General features: G+C 27.3%; 8 protein-coding genes across 8 annotated transcripts; 5 read left to right on the top strand and 3 right to left on the bottom strand.

The window, feature by feature from the left end:
- Window positions 1–1,450: 1,450 nt before the first annotated feature.
- On the bottom strand, window positions 1,451–1,720 carry BN7_2801 (EXPERA domain-containing protein; the record flags this gene model as incomplete). Its single annotated transcript, XM_011276594.1, has 1 exon — window positions 1,451–1,720. One exon carries the CDS (start codon window positions 1,718–1,720, stop codon window positions 1,451–1,453), a length of 270 nt encoding a protein of 89 aa, XP_011274896.1.
- Window positions 1,721–2,292: 572 nt separating this feature from the next.
- On the top strand, window positions 2,293–3,041 carry REX2 (Rex2p; the record flags this gene model as incomplete). The annotated part of the gene is made up of 2 exons (XM_011276593.1): window positions 2,293–2,412; window positions 2,682–3,041. 2 exons carry the CDS (start codon window positions 2,293–2,295, stop codon window positions 3,039–3,041), a joined length of 480 nt encoding a protein of 159 aa, XP_011274895.1.
- Window positions 3,042–3,359: 318 nt separating this feature from the next.
- On the top strand, window positions 3,360–4,805 carry CDC1 (putative lipid phosphatase CDC1; the record flags this gene model as incomplete). Its single annotated transcript, XM_011276592.1, has 1 exon — window positions 3,360–4,805. One exon carries the CDS (start codon window positions 3,360–3,362, stop codon window positions 4,803–4,805), a length of 1,446 nt encoding a protein of 481 aa, XP_011274894.1.
- A 166-nt stretch (window positions 4,806–4,971) lies between these two features.
- On the bottom strand, window positions 4,972–7,389 carry SEC10 (exocyst subunit SEC10; the record flags this gene model as incomplete). Its single annotated transcript, XM_011276591.1, has 1 exon — window positions 4,972–7,389. One exon carries the CDS (start codon window positions 7,387–7,389, stop codon window positions 4,972–4,974), a length of 2,418 nt encoding a protein of 805 aa, XP_011274893.1.
- Window positions 7,390–7,971: 582 nt separating this feature from the next.
- PLP1 (Plp1p) lies at window positions 7,972–8,577 on the top strand (the record flags this gene model as incomplete). The annotated part of the gene is made up of 1 exon (XM_011276590.1): window positions 7,972–8,577. The coding sequence occupies one exon, from the start codon at window positions 7,972–7,974 to the stop codon at window positions 8,575–8,577; it is 606 nt and encodes a 201-aa protein (XP_011274892.1).
- Window positions 8,578–9,686: 1,109 nt separating this feature from the next.
- Window positions 9,687–10,145, top strand: RPS31 (ubiquitin-40S ribosomal protein eS31 RPS31 fusion protein; the record flags this gene model as incomplete). The annotated part of the gene is made up of 1 exon (XM_011276589.1): window positions 9,687–10,145. The coding sequence occupies one exon, from the start codon at window positions 9,687–9,689 to the stop codon at window positions 10,143–10,145; it is 459 nt and encodes a 152-aa protein (XP_011274891.1).
- A 1,894-nt stretch (window positions 10,146–12,039) lies between these two features.
- Window positions 12,040–13,788, top strand: BN7_2795 (uncharacterized protein; the record flags this gene model as incomplete). Its single annotated transcript, XM_011276588.1, has 1 exon — window positions 12,040–13,788. The coding sequence occupies one exon, from the start codon at window positions 12,040–12,042 to the stop codon at window positions 13,786–13,788; it is 1,749 nt and encodes a 582-aa protein (XP_011274890.1).
- Window positions 13,789–15,341: 1,553 nt separating this feature from the next.
- Window positions 15,342–16,082, bottom strand: BN7_2794 (Cortactin-binding protein; the record flags this gene model as incomplete). Its single annotated transcript, XM_011276587.1, has 1 exon — window positions 15,342–16,082. The coding sequence occupies one exon, from the start codon at window positions 16,080–16,082 to the stop codon at window positions 15,342–15,344; it is 741 nt and encodes a 246-aa protein (XP_011274889.1).
- Window positions 16,083–16,306: the final 224 nt, after the last annotated feature.

Raw genomic sequence — 16,306 nt, 5'->3', positions numbered from 1 at the left:
TTCAAAACCTGCCTAATGCCTATGAATAATAATATACCAGAGCTATAATTCGATAATTCCCTATCCCATTATAGTACTAACACAACAGTGGATTTTGGCAGAAGGTGTAGAAATTTTAGAAGGAAATTCAATTAAATTACCATTTTCATATCATTCGTTATACTAGAAGTACCCTATGAATGGTGTCTTATTCTCAGCTTCAAATTAATATACTCACTCCTTAATACTTGATCCATAACTTGGTGGAAGTTCATCATTATTACCATTGATGTTATAATTTAGATAACCAGGAACCAATGCAATCAGCTTCTTATTTTGATATTCAGATAAAACATCATTTGATATCATGTAATTTAATTGTTCCAAGATCAGTTCATAATTTTGTGTCGTTAATTTTTCTCCCCATATTGCCATAATTTTAAGTTGATCTTGATAATTAAATTCATATGCTTTAACTATATGATCATATGAACCACGAGTTTCATATTCATTTGACAAAAGGTATGCAATTAAACTTTCTAATATGATTCTTAAGTGTAGGTATTGATGATTTTTGTTTTCTGGCTGATGAATGTTCATTAATAATTTGTTTTCTTCAATCATATCTAATCCATTACCAAAAAATTCAGTGTTTAAAAATGCAGGTATATCACTTTGGAAATTTTTAATTAAATTTAATAGTATTTCAATTGATAAATCCTTAGAATCATATCCTGGTATTAAAAAAAGTTCAATTTTACATATTTTAGTTAAAGATTCATCAATTTTTCTCCATTTCATTATAATAGATTTGTAATTTACTGTAAGTTCTTTCACTGGTTTAGGAATTTTTTGAAAAACACCAATTAATTTATTATTAACCTTATCTTTATCGAAGTTATTGAAAGTTTCATGATCTAATTTAAAATGTTTTGGTGATTTAGCAACTAATATATTATTAGATTCAGAATATTTAGGTTTAGCTGGTAAGTTCTTATATGAATTTGAAAAAATTTCAATTATATGTCCTGATTTTTCAATTATCATGATGATTTTGGTGATATAATGATTCAACAAAGTGCTATATACCTAATTAAATTAGTTGTTTAATCGAAAATTACATATGAATGTATATATATATATATATATAAGCATGGTCTACCATATAAAAATCCTCAATATACTGAAAATCATGAAATTTTACGATAATGTTCTCATGATCAGACTAACTAAAAGTCATAATAAAGTGTACTGATTTATATACATCATTGACATACACCGATGATCTACATAAGAAGTTGTAAATCAATTTTCAAAACCTGCCTATAATACCATACGTGCTAAGTGCTAAGTGCTAACATTTGGAGTACAACAGTGTATTTTGGCAGAAGGTATAGAAATTTTCAAGAGTAATTCACTACAACTTGAACAGTTTAAAATCCAATTAACTTGTATTTTCTTTCTTTATATTCTAATTTGTCTTCTTCTCCTCTGATTCTTCAACCCAATCTCTACTGAAAACTTCTAAAGCCATAATAAATGGAATAACATAAGTTGGTAAATAAACCAATAATAAATTAATAATTTCACCATAATTTAATCCATTGCTTTCACCTTGAGCCCAAATGGTCCATAGACATCCAGCTGTACTTAAACTAGCTTCAAGACCATATATAACCAAGAAAATGTAAACACTAGTGTATCCTATATCACATATTAGTATTATAACTAGAGGAACCATTGTCTTTTATACTCACGTTTATATAAGGCATAAGCACCTCCGAAAAAAAATGGAACTTGAACAAATAATTCAATATATCCAAAGAATATTAACCATTGTGGTGGATTAGCTAATAAGAAATCTTTATTACTTGAGATATGGAATTCAATCAATTGTGTTTGTAAATCTAATTGTGATTCTTGTGGGATAACTAAACATGAATCAATTAAAAGTGAAATTGGGATATGTAATAAGAAATATAAGAAATAAAAAGTATCTGATTTGGTGTTTGAAGAGAATAATGGGGCTTTTGGATAAGTTTTCAATCCTGTCATTTTGGAATTCAATTGATAAGGGGGATTAGCTAGTTGTTTGATGGAAATTGATTTAAATGATTTGATTTTGTATTGTTTTGTTTATATGGGCAAAAAAAAAGGTATACGCGAAAACTTTTAAACGAGTACAATTTTGACATATAAAATACTTGCAATTCATTGAAATTTCAATTGATGTTCAGATCCATTGTTTCAAGAAGTTGTATTACTAGAATTTCAATCCATTCCGATCTAATTAAACCAAGATTATATCCAACAATGTCTTCAAATAACCCTAATATTTCAGAACCACCAAAGAAATTTATCAAATCACCATCTGATCTAACAACTTTGAAAAATGATCCAGATTTCCATCCAATTGTTTGGATTGATTGTGAAGTATGTAAAAATTCTAATCACTCTTATGACTACTACTAACGCCCTCCATCAGATGACTGGATTAGATGTTTTCAATGATCATATTATTGAAATTTGTGCTATAATAACAGATGGGAAATTAAATATAATTGATGAACAAGGTTATGAAAGTGTTATACATTATGATCAATCAATCATGGATAAAATGAATGAATGGTGTATTCAACATCATGGTGATGTAAGTACCTCCCCATTTCTTTTGAGTATTATACATTACTAACTATTAATAGAGTGGGTTAACTAAAAAAGTTGTTGAATCAGAACAAACTTTAAAACAAGTTGAACAAGAACTTTATGATTATATTCTCAAGTATACAAATCCTAAAACTGCAGTATTAGCAGGTAATTCAGTTCATATGGATCGTGCATTCATGATGAGAGAAATGCCAAAAGTTTTAGATCATTTACATTATAGAATTATTGATGTCTCAACATTAACTGAGATTAGTCGTCGTCATAATAAAACCTTGTTAAATAAATTACCACCTAAAAAGGGTGCTCATACCGCTAGAGCAGATATATTGGAATCTATTGAACAATTGAAATGGTATCAAGATAATTATTTGAAATCGCCTGAAGATGAAAAATGATCATAAAACCATAAGTAAAAAACCAGGAAAACCCAGGAAAAAAACCACAATACATAATAAGTTCAGTATAACAGATCTAAATAAGTCATTATTCACTTAGAACTCTCTTAATAATTCCAGAAGACTTCTTGTAACTCATATTAATTATTGCCATAATAAAAATCTGATTACGTAACACCGAAACCGTTTTTTGTTTTGATCTCGAAATTTATACGTAAACAATTGTACCTTTCCACACATTGATCAAGTACTAAAACTTCCCAAAAACCACAACCTTCTTTGAATTAAAACAATTGAACCAACTGTGCACTCCTGCCAATGGACCAAATATCATACAGAGGTCGTGGTGATAAACCAACAGAGATGAATAATGATGAAGGTTTAAATTTCTCAGTAAATAATCGATTTAGGTTCAAACCTGAAAAAAAAAATATCAAAAAATCAATATTTTTGAAATTCAATTGGAAATTAATATTAATAACATTAGTTGCTTGGGTATTTATAATAAATCATTATGAAAGAAGAGTTGTTAGTCAGGCTATGAATCGTTGTGCATGGTCCAATTGGGAAAATTGGGATAATGTAAATAATGAACCTCATAGAATTGCCCTATTAGCAGATCCACAAATTATGGATGAATATTCTTATCCAGGTAGACCATGGCTGATAAATTGGATAACACAAAAAATATTGGATAATTATCACAAAAGAAATTGGAATTTTATTCAAAATAAATTAGATCCAGATTCAACAATTTTCCTTGGTGATTTATTTGATGGTGGTCGTAATTGGGATGATGAAGATTGGATTCAAGAATATAAAAGATTTAATTCCATATATTATAAAAAACCAAATAGGAAAACTATAATGACCTTACCAGGGAATCATGATATTGGATTTGGTGATACGGTTAATATAACAAGTTTAGAAAGATTTAAAACTTTTTTCGGGGATACTTCAAGTATTCATCAATTGGGGAATCATACTATAGTGCTATTAGATACTATATCCCTTTCTGATTCTATAGCTCCAGAAGTTCGTAAACATCCACAACAAGTCTTAGATTCATTAAGTGAATATGATCCTAATGAAAACCCAAGAATTCTATTATCACATGTTCCATTATATAGATTCCCTGAGCAACAACCTTGTGGACCTTTAAGAGAATCCAACAAACCATTCCCAGTTATGAAAGGTAATCAATATCAAACCGTGATAGATTATGAAATCTCACAAGATATCTTGACCAAAATAAGACCCAAAATAGCATTTAGTGGTGATGATCATGATTATTGCCATGTTAGTCATGAATATAACCACCCAGTGGGAGGGAAAGCAAAAGCTGATGAAATTACAGTTAAATCATGTTCAATGAATATGGGGATTTCAAAACCTGCATTCCAATTACTTTCATTAAATAATCCAAAAGGAACTACTAGTTCAGAGACTTATAAAACAAATATTTGTTTCTTACCATTACCATTTAGATCATTAAAAGCATATATAACAATGGGTATATTAAATTTGATCCTATATCTAATTATATTTTTATTACCACAAAAATGGGCATTAGTGACAAATAAATTTAAAGCTTTGGTGGCAGATTCTGAGGCAAAATTTCAATTACCAATTGCAACAGAGATTACACCATCATATCAACCGGTTTTAGTATTAGAAAAGGACATTTTGGGGTTTTTCATAAATGGTGTGATTATTATAATTGGTGTGTTAAGTCTTTTTAGTGTTTATTATAATGCATTTTAATTATATATAGCATATGAAGAATAAATAAATGTTTATAGGTTTTCTGAAAGGTAAATTCAACTACATTCATAATCATCTCATATCAAATCATAAGTATACTTTTAAATCTAGATATATACATCCCGAATCCCGAACCATGTTTAATTTAGCGGTAGCTAAATCAAACTCACATAAACCCTTTCAACTTATCAACATAACTCGAACTATAATCCCATCTCTTCATAATAAACTGTCTTAAAACATAAGGCTTAACACTAGCCAATTGACCTTCTTTAGTCAAACTTTGAATTAATTCAGGTTGAACTGTAAATAAATTAGCTAATTCTCTTAATAATTGGAATTTTTTGGTTAATTCAAGGATCCCCCAACTTTCTATAGTGGTTTGATATGATATAATATCCTTAGTTATAACAATCCCACCTGTAGAATTTATTTGAAAATTTTTAAAATGTTGAAATAGTTCCAAAAAGAGAAAATCACCAAGTTGGAAAAGCAAGGTGTTTAAATTATCACCATTTAAATGTGTTTGAAATTGTTGATAAAGATCTGTTAAGAAATTTGTAATTAATTCACATGGTAATGTATCTGTATCAACTAATTCACCAATTTTGGGTAAGAAATCCTTCTTTTTTTGTTTAGATAATGCATTCTGAATTTTATCTTGACATAAAGTTAGAGTATCTTTTAATATTAAATTTATTGATTGTTCACATCTTGAAATATAACTATTTGTTAAATTTATCATCTTGGTTTTCAAAGTTGGGGAATTATTTGATAATGGTAATATAATAGTTCTAATACATGTTGAAACTAGGTATAAAATTTCACTTGATGTTTTAATATTTGATAAGTATTGGAAATTTATTAAATCTGGTTTAAAATCTTGTTGATGTAATTCTGTGAATGTTATATCTAATGATATATCTAAATAAGATTTCCCTAATCCAATTAATAAAATTTCTAAAATTTCTAAAGAATATTCACTTATTTTAGTTGGAGTTAATTCAATAATCCTGGAAAGTGATTCCACTGTAGATTTTAATAAATCATCAACATTTTTTAAATTTAATTCTGCATCATCATCTTGTTGTTGTTGTTGTGGTAAATTATCTTCACTTGTTCTACCATTAAGTGATTGAGATCTTTCTAATTGAGATTTCATAAAGTTTTTAAATTGTCCAACTTTACTTCTTCTATTTAAATTTTCATATTCATTTTCACCTTGAACCTCATGAGTTGAACCTTGTAATTTTGCATTTAATTTATTTGAAATTTTATGTTCATTTAAATGTTCATATTTTGAAGTTATTGTAGCAAATATGGATTCTAAATTTTTCTTTTCTAATTCAAAATATTTTAAATCAATTAGATGAGATGTGAATAAATCTGAAAAAGATTGATCTAGAACCAAGTTTAATTCATCAATTTTATGTTCCCCTGGTATAGTATCATGGAAAAAATCTTTTAAATCTTTATTAATACTAGACATTATTGTAAATAATGAATTTAAGATTCTTAAATAAGCTAAATTATTTAAAGAATAAGAATTTTTCAAAAAAGTTTCAATTTTAGATTGAATTTGTTGTGCAAATATTCTTTGAATAAATAATTGTAATACAGGTATAGGATTTTTGAAAACTTTTAGGATAACCTGAGTTTCATCTTGGATAATCTTGGAATATTTATCGAAATGACTTGAAATAAATTCATCAATAACTGCATTCTGATGTATGAATGGGTTTGATAAATTTTCCCAAATTTTTTGATTTTCCATTAAATCATCATTTTCTTCATCTTCAGTATTCAAAAAGAATAAATGTTGATTAATGAAATTTTTAATAACAGTCATACCATCATTATAATCAATCAAAATATCTGCAATTTCTTTCATTTGTGGGATATTATTATCTTTATAAAATTGATTAAAATCTTTTAATAATGTTTGTTCCATAGTTTCTGAGAATTTGATTATAACATCATGACAATGTATGGAATTTTCTAGGTCATTTGATATTAATTTTGATGATAATGGTATTAATTGAGATGATATTGATGCACATTTGATTTTATCTCTTGTTGAACCATTCATTAATGAAGATAATTCAGGTGATTTCCCCATAGAATAAAAATCATTATAAATCCTCACTAAGGAGATTGTAGCAATTGATCTTTCCTTGGTGTTTATTGTTTTCGTTAATGATTCAGTGAATGGTGTTATGGAAGAATTGACTTGAGATATTTGATCATCAAGTTGTTTGAATTGAGATTGAATTGATTCAGTTCTTGAAGTTAAACTTAGGACATTTCTACTATGATCTAATTCAAATTTGGAAACTTCTTGTGATAATACAGCTTGTTTTTGAGCAGCTTCTTGATTTAATTTGTTTAATTGATTTAAAGTAGATTCAAAAGTTCTTATGAATGGTTTAGGATCCAAGTATTTCAATTGATTAACTTCTGTACTTTTGAGAGAATGATCTTTACTTAGTTCTTCAATGAATTCATAGACTGTCAAATTGTCTAGGAAGTTGTCTAGTGAGAGTAGCTTCTGTATATGAGGATCCAAGTCATAGATGGAGTTCATTGTGTAACCCTTTGTGATCCTTTTGTAATTGTTCAATAGTTGATTGTTTTGTTTTGTTTTGTTGATTTAAGCCACCTAATTTACTTTGAAATTGAACCATTCGCGAACAAATTCAAACATCAACAACGAGATCAACAACTTCACCAATAGTATTCTATTCAAAGAGATAGTATTACAATCATTATGAGTAACAACCAACTAACAACAGACCAACAACAAATTCTTGAAACTTTGAAAGAAATCCATCAGATCGTTAAATCAATGTATGTATAATCAATCATTAACAATAAAATAGTACTAACAATACAAGTGATTCGAATTTAATACAAAGTCTTGAAGTAATAAACAAAGATGGAAACAATCATCAATTAATACAACAATCAATCGAATCATTAAACAAAATATTTGAAATCATGGAAGTTTTGAAATGATTGATAACCCTGTTTTGAATTTTCCATTGTTTTTGTTTTCATTTTGTTTTCATTTTGTTATACCCGTGAAAAATTTACGCGTAAACTAAACTGAGTATTAAACAAACCATTTAACCATTACCAGAACAAAGGTTTACACAAAGATCATACAATGTCAAACACAGATCAATTACTAGAACAATATCAAGATAACTTATTAAGGAAAAATCAAGGTGAAGATATCTCATCTGATGAAGATCAAGAATTATTAGACCTATTAGAAGATGGAGAAGGATTTGACAATTATAGAGAGAAAAGAATTGAAGAATTATCAAAACAAATGAAGGCAGCATCTCATAACATTGATCAGGGGTTTGGTCATGTTGAAACTTTACTTAATGAAGAATCAGCTTTACAAAAAACAACATCAACACCTCGTGTTGTATTACATTTTTTTCATAAAGATTTTACTAAATGTCAAAAAATGGATGAGAAATTATCAATAATGGCTTCAAAACATTTATCAACTAAATTTTTAAGGATAAATGTTGAAGATGCTCCTTTTTTAGTTACAAGATTGAAAATTAAAGTACTTCCAATGGTTCTTATATATATTAATGGTGTTGAATCAAATAGAATTATTGGATTTGATAAATTAAATTTTGATAAGAATGCTCAAGATTTCCAAATTGAATCATTGGAAAAGTTTTTATTAGATAATGGTATGTATATTATATGCTCTATATGTTTTTTGATTATGAATACTAACTCTTTATAGGTGCAATTGAAAGAAAAGCAAATAATTATAAAAGAATTGTTAAAAAAGATGTGATTGAAAGTGATGAAAGTGATTTGGATCTATAACCAACCTAACAAATGAACTCAATGAACACCAAATAATGAACACCAAATAATCCAAACTAATTAACCGCCTTGTCATCAAATATCAAATAAACATAAAATAATCCAAAAGACCAACTTTTACCCACGACATAATAAAAACCTAACCATTTTCTTTAAACTTTCTAACCATTTATTATTTTGTTCAGAAGTTAAAATGTTAACATATTGTTGATCTATATGATCTAAATGATATGGTTGTTGTTGTTGTTGATGATGAGTTTGGGATTTTCTTCTATTCTGAATAACTAAATCACCAATTTCATTCTCATATAATTCATTATCATTAATTTTGGTTTCATTATGTATAATTATTGGTTGAATTAATACTTTATTTAATTTATTTAATTGTTCTAATTCATTAAGTGAATGTATTGTTGATTGTTTTAAATTTGATTGTTTTGGTGATATTCCCATGGTCATTATGATATAATATCAACTATATATATAAATCATCTATAATAATATAAAAGTCACAATACTCATAAACAATCGTATTTGAGATCGGTGTTATAATTTAATTTAGTTTTGTGCCAAAAACAATAACAAAGATAACAGTTAATTACTCCAGATTTTATAAGTAGATTATGTAATCAGTGGCGTGTGGATTATGTAATAAAATACAATAGATAGATATTAACGATATAAACTAATAAATACATATAGATAAGTATAATTATGAGTACTAATTGGTATATATAATTATATGGATATCTATATATAACTTTGTATACGTTTAGTTCTTATTTAATTAGTCTTCTTTGTTATTACCTCTTCAGTTCACATCCACACACCATCTTTGTGACTGTGACTTTTTTATTTCTTTTCGCGAAGTTTTGCCTTCCTTCGCGAATTCTGGTTTTTTTTTTTTTCAACAGTTTTCAAAATTTTCAAATTCTTTTTCTTCAAAGTACATTAAATTCTTTTAATACTCTTAACAATAATTCTTGAATAAGAAAGAAGCAATAAATTGCAGACGAATTCAAGATGCAAATTTTTGTTAAAACTTTAACAGGTAAAACCATTACCTTAGAAGTTGAATCTTCTGATACTATTGACAATGTCAAATCAAAAATTCAAGATAAAGAAGGTATTCCACCTGATCAACAACGTTTAATCTTTGCTGGTAAACAATTAGAAGATGGTAGAACTTTATCTGATTATAACATTCAAAAAGAATCAACATTACATTTAGTCTTAAGATTAAGAGGTGGTGGTAAAAAAAGAAAGAAGAAGGTTTATACTACTCCAAAAAAAATTAAACATAAACATAGAAAAGTTAAATTAGCTGTTTTAACTTACTATAAAGTTGATACTGATGGTAAAGTTGAAAGATTAAGAAGAGAATGTCCTGCTCCAACTTGTGGTGCTGGTGTTTTCATGGCTAACCATGGTGATCGTCAATACTGTGGTAAATGTCATTTAACTTTCAAAGCTAAAGCTTAAATTTTAGGTTGAATTGAGGATTAATTAATTTTATATCTGAATTTAAATTAAATGAATTTACTTATCAAATATTAATTGTAGTTAACAAGGTGATTATTGTAATATAAATTAGTATAAAATTATTTATATTAGTTATCGATTACATAATCACTGTAGTAAATTTGACGACGTGATCAGAAAATCAGAAGTATAAATTTATGTGAAAATCATCTTTTCTTCAATGTACTCTGATATGATCAATATAATCAATCATAAAATTATCTGAATTTAAGTTCACTAAATTACTTAGGTCTAGTTTGAATGTTGCAGTTATTAAACATAAAATTGGAGCAATAGATGTCTAGAAATTATGTTTTGTGTGATTAGTTGATTTACTAATTGTTATGAACTACAAATGACCACAAGATTAATATCAACACATGGAACTCATAAAATTTGATATTTAAAGATTTGAACATGAGATCTTTATTAAACAAATACAAAATGATTTCTTTCTTTGTTTTAAATTTGAATTGTAGGGATATTAATAGTGATCAGCGGTTAACAATTTGCCACTTTGTTTAATGGCGGCTAATTTCACTATTTTTTCAAATATAAATAACACAAAAAATTCCCAAATTTTAATTGGAATAATTTTAGTAGTACTTGTGTCCTCTTTTGGTAAGTATAATGTTATAATAAACCGTTTTTGAACCTCTAATCCAGTAACTGATTGAAAAAATTAGAATCTAATTATAAGCAATATAATTTCAAATTATATAGATAGTATTTCATCATGTGAATATATTACTTCAATTTGATAAATATATTATTAAATAAATGCTGGTATCAATGTAATGACATTTGTTCATTCAAGTGATTACTATTTGATATTGATTCTTGTTTCACATATTTGTTTCGTATAGAGTTGATTGATTTAATTGATCAATTATATTGCTTTGGTTTCCCAACATCAATGTGGTATCATGGGTATCTTTAGCTGATTAAATATTTAATTGTATAGTTGTATTTATTTTGAATTATATAATGATTATATAGTCAGATAGATAAGTAATATGATCATGTCAAATTGAGAATGGCATTATATAGAAGTTGAACCTTAGAGATACAATTTATCCGATATATTTTAACGTATGTAATTATATTTATGAAACTCGAAGTATTATACGTGTTCGATTGTATTAATTTTCAAGATTTCAGTATCCATTTTGATGCTCCAATATGATGATTTCGTGATAATCAATTATCAAAACATCTGAGAAAATTGACCCATGAACAACTGTTTTTATACTAGGTTGACAATCTAGATTCTAGACAGAGATACAGAGAGGCACTGACCATTATGGACTTCAATCTCGCTTACCTTTGAACTTTCAAGTGTTAAGATAGATGATAGGTACTTCCAAAGTATGGCGTTTGTTGCAAATCCATTCATACATTGCAAAGTTTTCCAAATCCATAAGGCAAATCATATCACAGTGTATCTATAAACGCTACTTTTTCCAACCAATCACTTACCAAATACTTACCAAGAGATTTCAGCTCATTAATTCAAGTGTTGATGGGGCTCGCTTTCCATTTTGAAAGTCTCAACTTTCCACACATTTCGTTGTAATATTATACCACATTTATTGGGCTGCATCCACTAATATGACAATATACAAGGCAGCCTAATTACTTTCCACTGTGGTTCTTTTGTACTATGAACGTTGAATCGTATATCATCAGGGTCCAGCTCCAAAGAAGGTTTCTAGCAGATATAATGAGGTTAATTTCCAGTTCTTGGATCACTGATCACTTTTGATTAAACAATAGCGTCTTGTCTAGTACTTATTTGCCAACCATTCAAAAGAAAGATTTTGCCAATATACCAAGAGACAATTGACACTTAACAATGGGGTTTGTTTCAAACATTAAAAATAGGATAAAGCCAACTGATCAACCTTTGGAATCTAGTTCAACAGATGATGATAATATTCCACATAAATTTGATGAATTAAATGAATATAATGAAAAATATCCAGAACCTACAACTGAAGATTATGCAACTTTACCCAAAAAAATAGGTCATGCTCCTTATAAAGCATATTTGATTTGTCTTATTGAATTTGCTGAAAGAGCTTCTTATTATGGTATAAAAGGTCGTTTAAACAATTTTGTTCAATTACCTTTACCAACGGGAGGTAATGGTAGTGGTGCACCTCCAAAAGGTACTCAAAAAAATGCAGGTGCTTTAGGTCTTGGTTTAAGACCCGCTTCAGCTGTTACTTTATTATTAACATTCTTAGCTTATTTAACTCCATTATATGGTGGTTATATATCTGATAAGAAATATGGTAGAGTTAAAACCATTTGGATTGGTGTTTGGATTGGTGCTATTTCTCATATTATTTTAATTGTTGCAGCTATCCCATCAGTTATTAAAAGTGGTGCTGCTTTGGCTCCAACAATCATTTCTATTTTAACTTTGGCTCTTGGTACTGGATTTATCAAACCAAACTTATTACCGTTATTATGTGATCAATATGAACATAAAAGAGATGTTGTTAAGACTAAAGAAGATGGTGAAAGAATAATTGAGCTAAGAGAACCAACAATATCAAGATTGACGTTAGTTTTTTATTGGACAATCAATGTGGGTGCATTTTTAAGTTTAGCTACATCTTATTGTGCCAAATTAGTTGGGTTTTGGTTAGCTTATTTAATTCCATGTATTATTTATTTTATTATGGTTCCTGTTTTATTAATATTGGCTCCAAAATTGAAAAAGGAAACACCAAATGGATTATCAATTGTGGAAGAAAGTTTTAAAGTTATTAAATATGCATTGAAAAATGGATGGATTAAAAGATTAAGATCTGGTGAATTTTGGGAATATGCTAAACCATCAAACATCGTATCAAGAGGTGATGTTCAATCCGTTGAAGCTATTGATAAAAGCGGGAGAAAGCATATCTCATGGAATGATCAATTTGTTAATGATGTTTGGACCACAGTTGATGCTTGTAAGATTTTTTTATTTTTCATAATTTATAACATTACAGATGGTGGTGTTGGTGGTATTGAAAATTCACAAGCCAATTCATTAACTACAAACGGTGTTCCAAATGATTTGATTAGTAATTTCAATCCTTTAACTATTATTGTTTTCATTCCATTCTTAGATTATGTTGTTTATCCAACTTTAAGAAAATATAATATTGAATTCAGACCAGTTTATAGAATGTTTACGGGTTTTATTATTGCATCAACTTCTCAAGTTGCAGGTGCAATTATTCAATGGAAAGTTTATAAAACTTCACCATGTGGTTATTATGCAACAGATTGTGATATCGGTACTGGTGTTTCACCAATTTCTGTTTGGGTTGAAGTTGTTTTATACATTTTAGGTGCAACATCTGAATGTTTTGCAATGACAGCAGCTTATGAAATTGCTTATACAAGAGCACCAGAACATATGAAAGGTTTGGTTATGGCTATTTTCTTATTCATGCAATCTATTTCAGCTGCTGTTTCTACAGCTGCTACATCAGCATTAATTGACCCTTATTTAATTTGGCCATTTGTTGCCTGTGCTATTGCTGGTTTTATTTCTGCATCTTTTTTCTTATATTCATATAAAGATTTACATATTGTTATGTAACGTGAAAGAATTGAAAAGGAAAATTTATTAAAGAAAGAATATGAAGAATATTTAAGTTCTAGAGATATTGATGAAGTTGTAAGTGAGAAGGATAAAACTATTGAAAAAATTGTGAGTAAAGATTTATCAATTGAAGATCATGTAATTGAACCAAAAGCTATTGAAAGTAATTCAGAAACCAAAAAATAATGATTGAAAATAGTGATTTATAATAGACGTACAATGTATATTTATTAGTAAGTGGAAATTACAGGTAAAATTTTGTAGGTACGATTAATTATATATAGAAGTTTAAAGCTGTGTTAAAACACACTACATCAATTTTATAAAATGAAAACAAACAGAATTATGTATTTTTAATCAATTATCGATGATATTTTTGTTAAACTTCATACGGACAAAATGATTATACATAATGAAAAACAATTGATATAGAGCTTGAAATCTTTACAGATTTGCATGTCATAATTTATCAATCAAAGAGACAATGAGTCATAATTCATCATCAATCATCATGTAACATCATCAGGTAACATTTCAATTAATAGAGATCACGAAAAGAAACCCACTCAATATTATTTTATGATCGAAAAGCAAACGTACTATGGTGATATATAAATGCTTTCAATGCAAACACAAGAATGGATATCCAACGCCATACAAATTTACATGTAGAGTTAATCAACAAATATAGTTTGTTTGTTTTACGTGTTGGAATGAGTATTTTAATATTATTTTCTATCTTGAAAAAAACCGGTTTGCTGGCAAATTGGCGATATGGGGGTGAAAAAAACCAGCAAATATTTTATAAGCCGATGGTATAGTGCTACTATATGCATGTTATTCCTCTAAATTTAGTATATATACTTTTGTATTGAAACTAAACCTCAAATTTCTTTGTTCTTGTGTTATTTCATGAAAACTATCATTATTAGCCTTAATATCTGTCTGTAAAAAGCACGAATTTAAGGAATTTGTTCAAGGGGGTATTTTTCCATAAATTCTGAAATAACTCAACAACAACAAAGGTTATTAGAATTTTAAAAACAGGTGAAGAATCAGATTTATATAAAGAGTAAATCTATCGGTTTATTTAAGCAATTCATGTCGAATTTGAAGTCTTTATTGAGTATTGAGTATTTTGTAGTATACTACACTTAAATTCGCGCATGCCTTAAGCCTTTACAAAGTGTTTCTTCAATAAATGAATAAATTAAATATATATTCATGTTAAAAATGCTATAATTGATAATATAATATCATGATTTTCCTAATAGAGGAGTGAAATCCTCTTTTTTTTTAATAATAATGCTATATATAATATAATAATAAAAATATGTGATCCCAAAATGTTCAAATATATATGAATAATTTTTTCTAATGCAGTTTAAACCTAACGATATGTATAAAATTAATGATTTAATAATTGTTAAATGCAAATTATATGGTAAAAATATATATGAATGTAATAAAAAAATATGCAATAATTGTTTCCTGAAATGTTTATAATTTTGATTCCTTTTTGTTTTGATAAAATGATGTATGATATAATATCATTTAAAAGTTAAAGAACTAACACATTTCTTTAGATGATTATTTTCATCCATCAATTCAATTCTTTTCATTTCTGAATTGTGTAATTCTTTAATTAAATATTCATAATCTTTTGATTTATCTTGAAATTTACATGATAAATTTTTATAATTTTTTTCAGATTCAATTAATAATGATTGTAAGTTTTTAATAGTAGCTTGATCTTTATTGGATTTTTCAATTAATTGATTTTTCTCCAAATGAAATTGTTCTTGTTGTTTTTGAAAATTATTTGAAATTTTTTCAATTTGTGATTGTTGTTGTTGTAATTGTAAATGTTGTTGTGATTGTGATTGTTTGTGAATTTTTGGTAATGCAAGTTGTGGTGGTTGTTGTGATTGTGATTGTGATTGATGGGTATGTAAATTTGAAGGTTTTGTTTCATCATGCCTAGGTGAATTAACTAATGAAGTATCAGAATGTAAAGATTCAGGTGATAAAGGTTTTATATTTAATTCTAATTCATTAAATTCATTGTGTTTTTGAAATTTAAAATTTTCATTAATTAATTCTTCATCATTTATTCTTTTTTTATTTGGTTCATCTTTTACACCTAATATTTCTTCTTGATTTTGATTAATTTCTGCTAATGCATCATTTAAAGCTTGATCAATTTCATCAATTGAATAATCAGGTATGAATTCTGGCATGTTTTTTGGATCTGAGAATAAATTCTCAAGATCAATTTGTGCTGTATTCATTAGATTTTTTGGTTATTATAAATATATTAGGGTTATATGGTGTTGATGATATTGGGTATTAAATAATATATGTGTACCTTATAGAAAAATTTTCAAACCAATCAATGATTTTCAAATTTGATAAATAAAAAAACAAATGCAAATGTATATGAATGTAGAACAGAAAAACCAATTAACGAATGAATGAAGACAGTAAATGTGTGAAAACGTCTTGATCTTGGAAA

Source organism: Wickerhamomyces ciferrii, contig 00073 (assembly GCF_000313485.1).
Source record: "Wickerhamomyces ciferrii WGS project CAIF00000000 data, strain NRRL Y-1031 F-60-10, contig 00073, whole genome shotgun sequence".
Lineage (NCBI taxonomy): Eukaryota > Fungi > Ascomycota > Saccharomycetes > Phaffomycetales > Wickerhamomycetaceae > Hansenula > Hansenula ciferrii.
The sequence above is the reverse complement of the archived record's forward strand: the minus strand, read 5'-3'. Positions and strand labels throughout refer to the sequence as shown.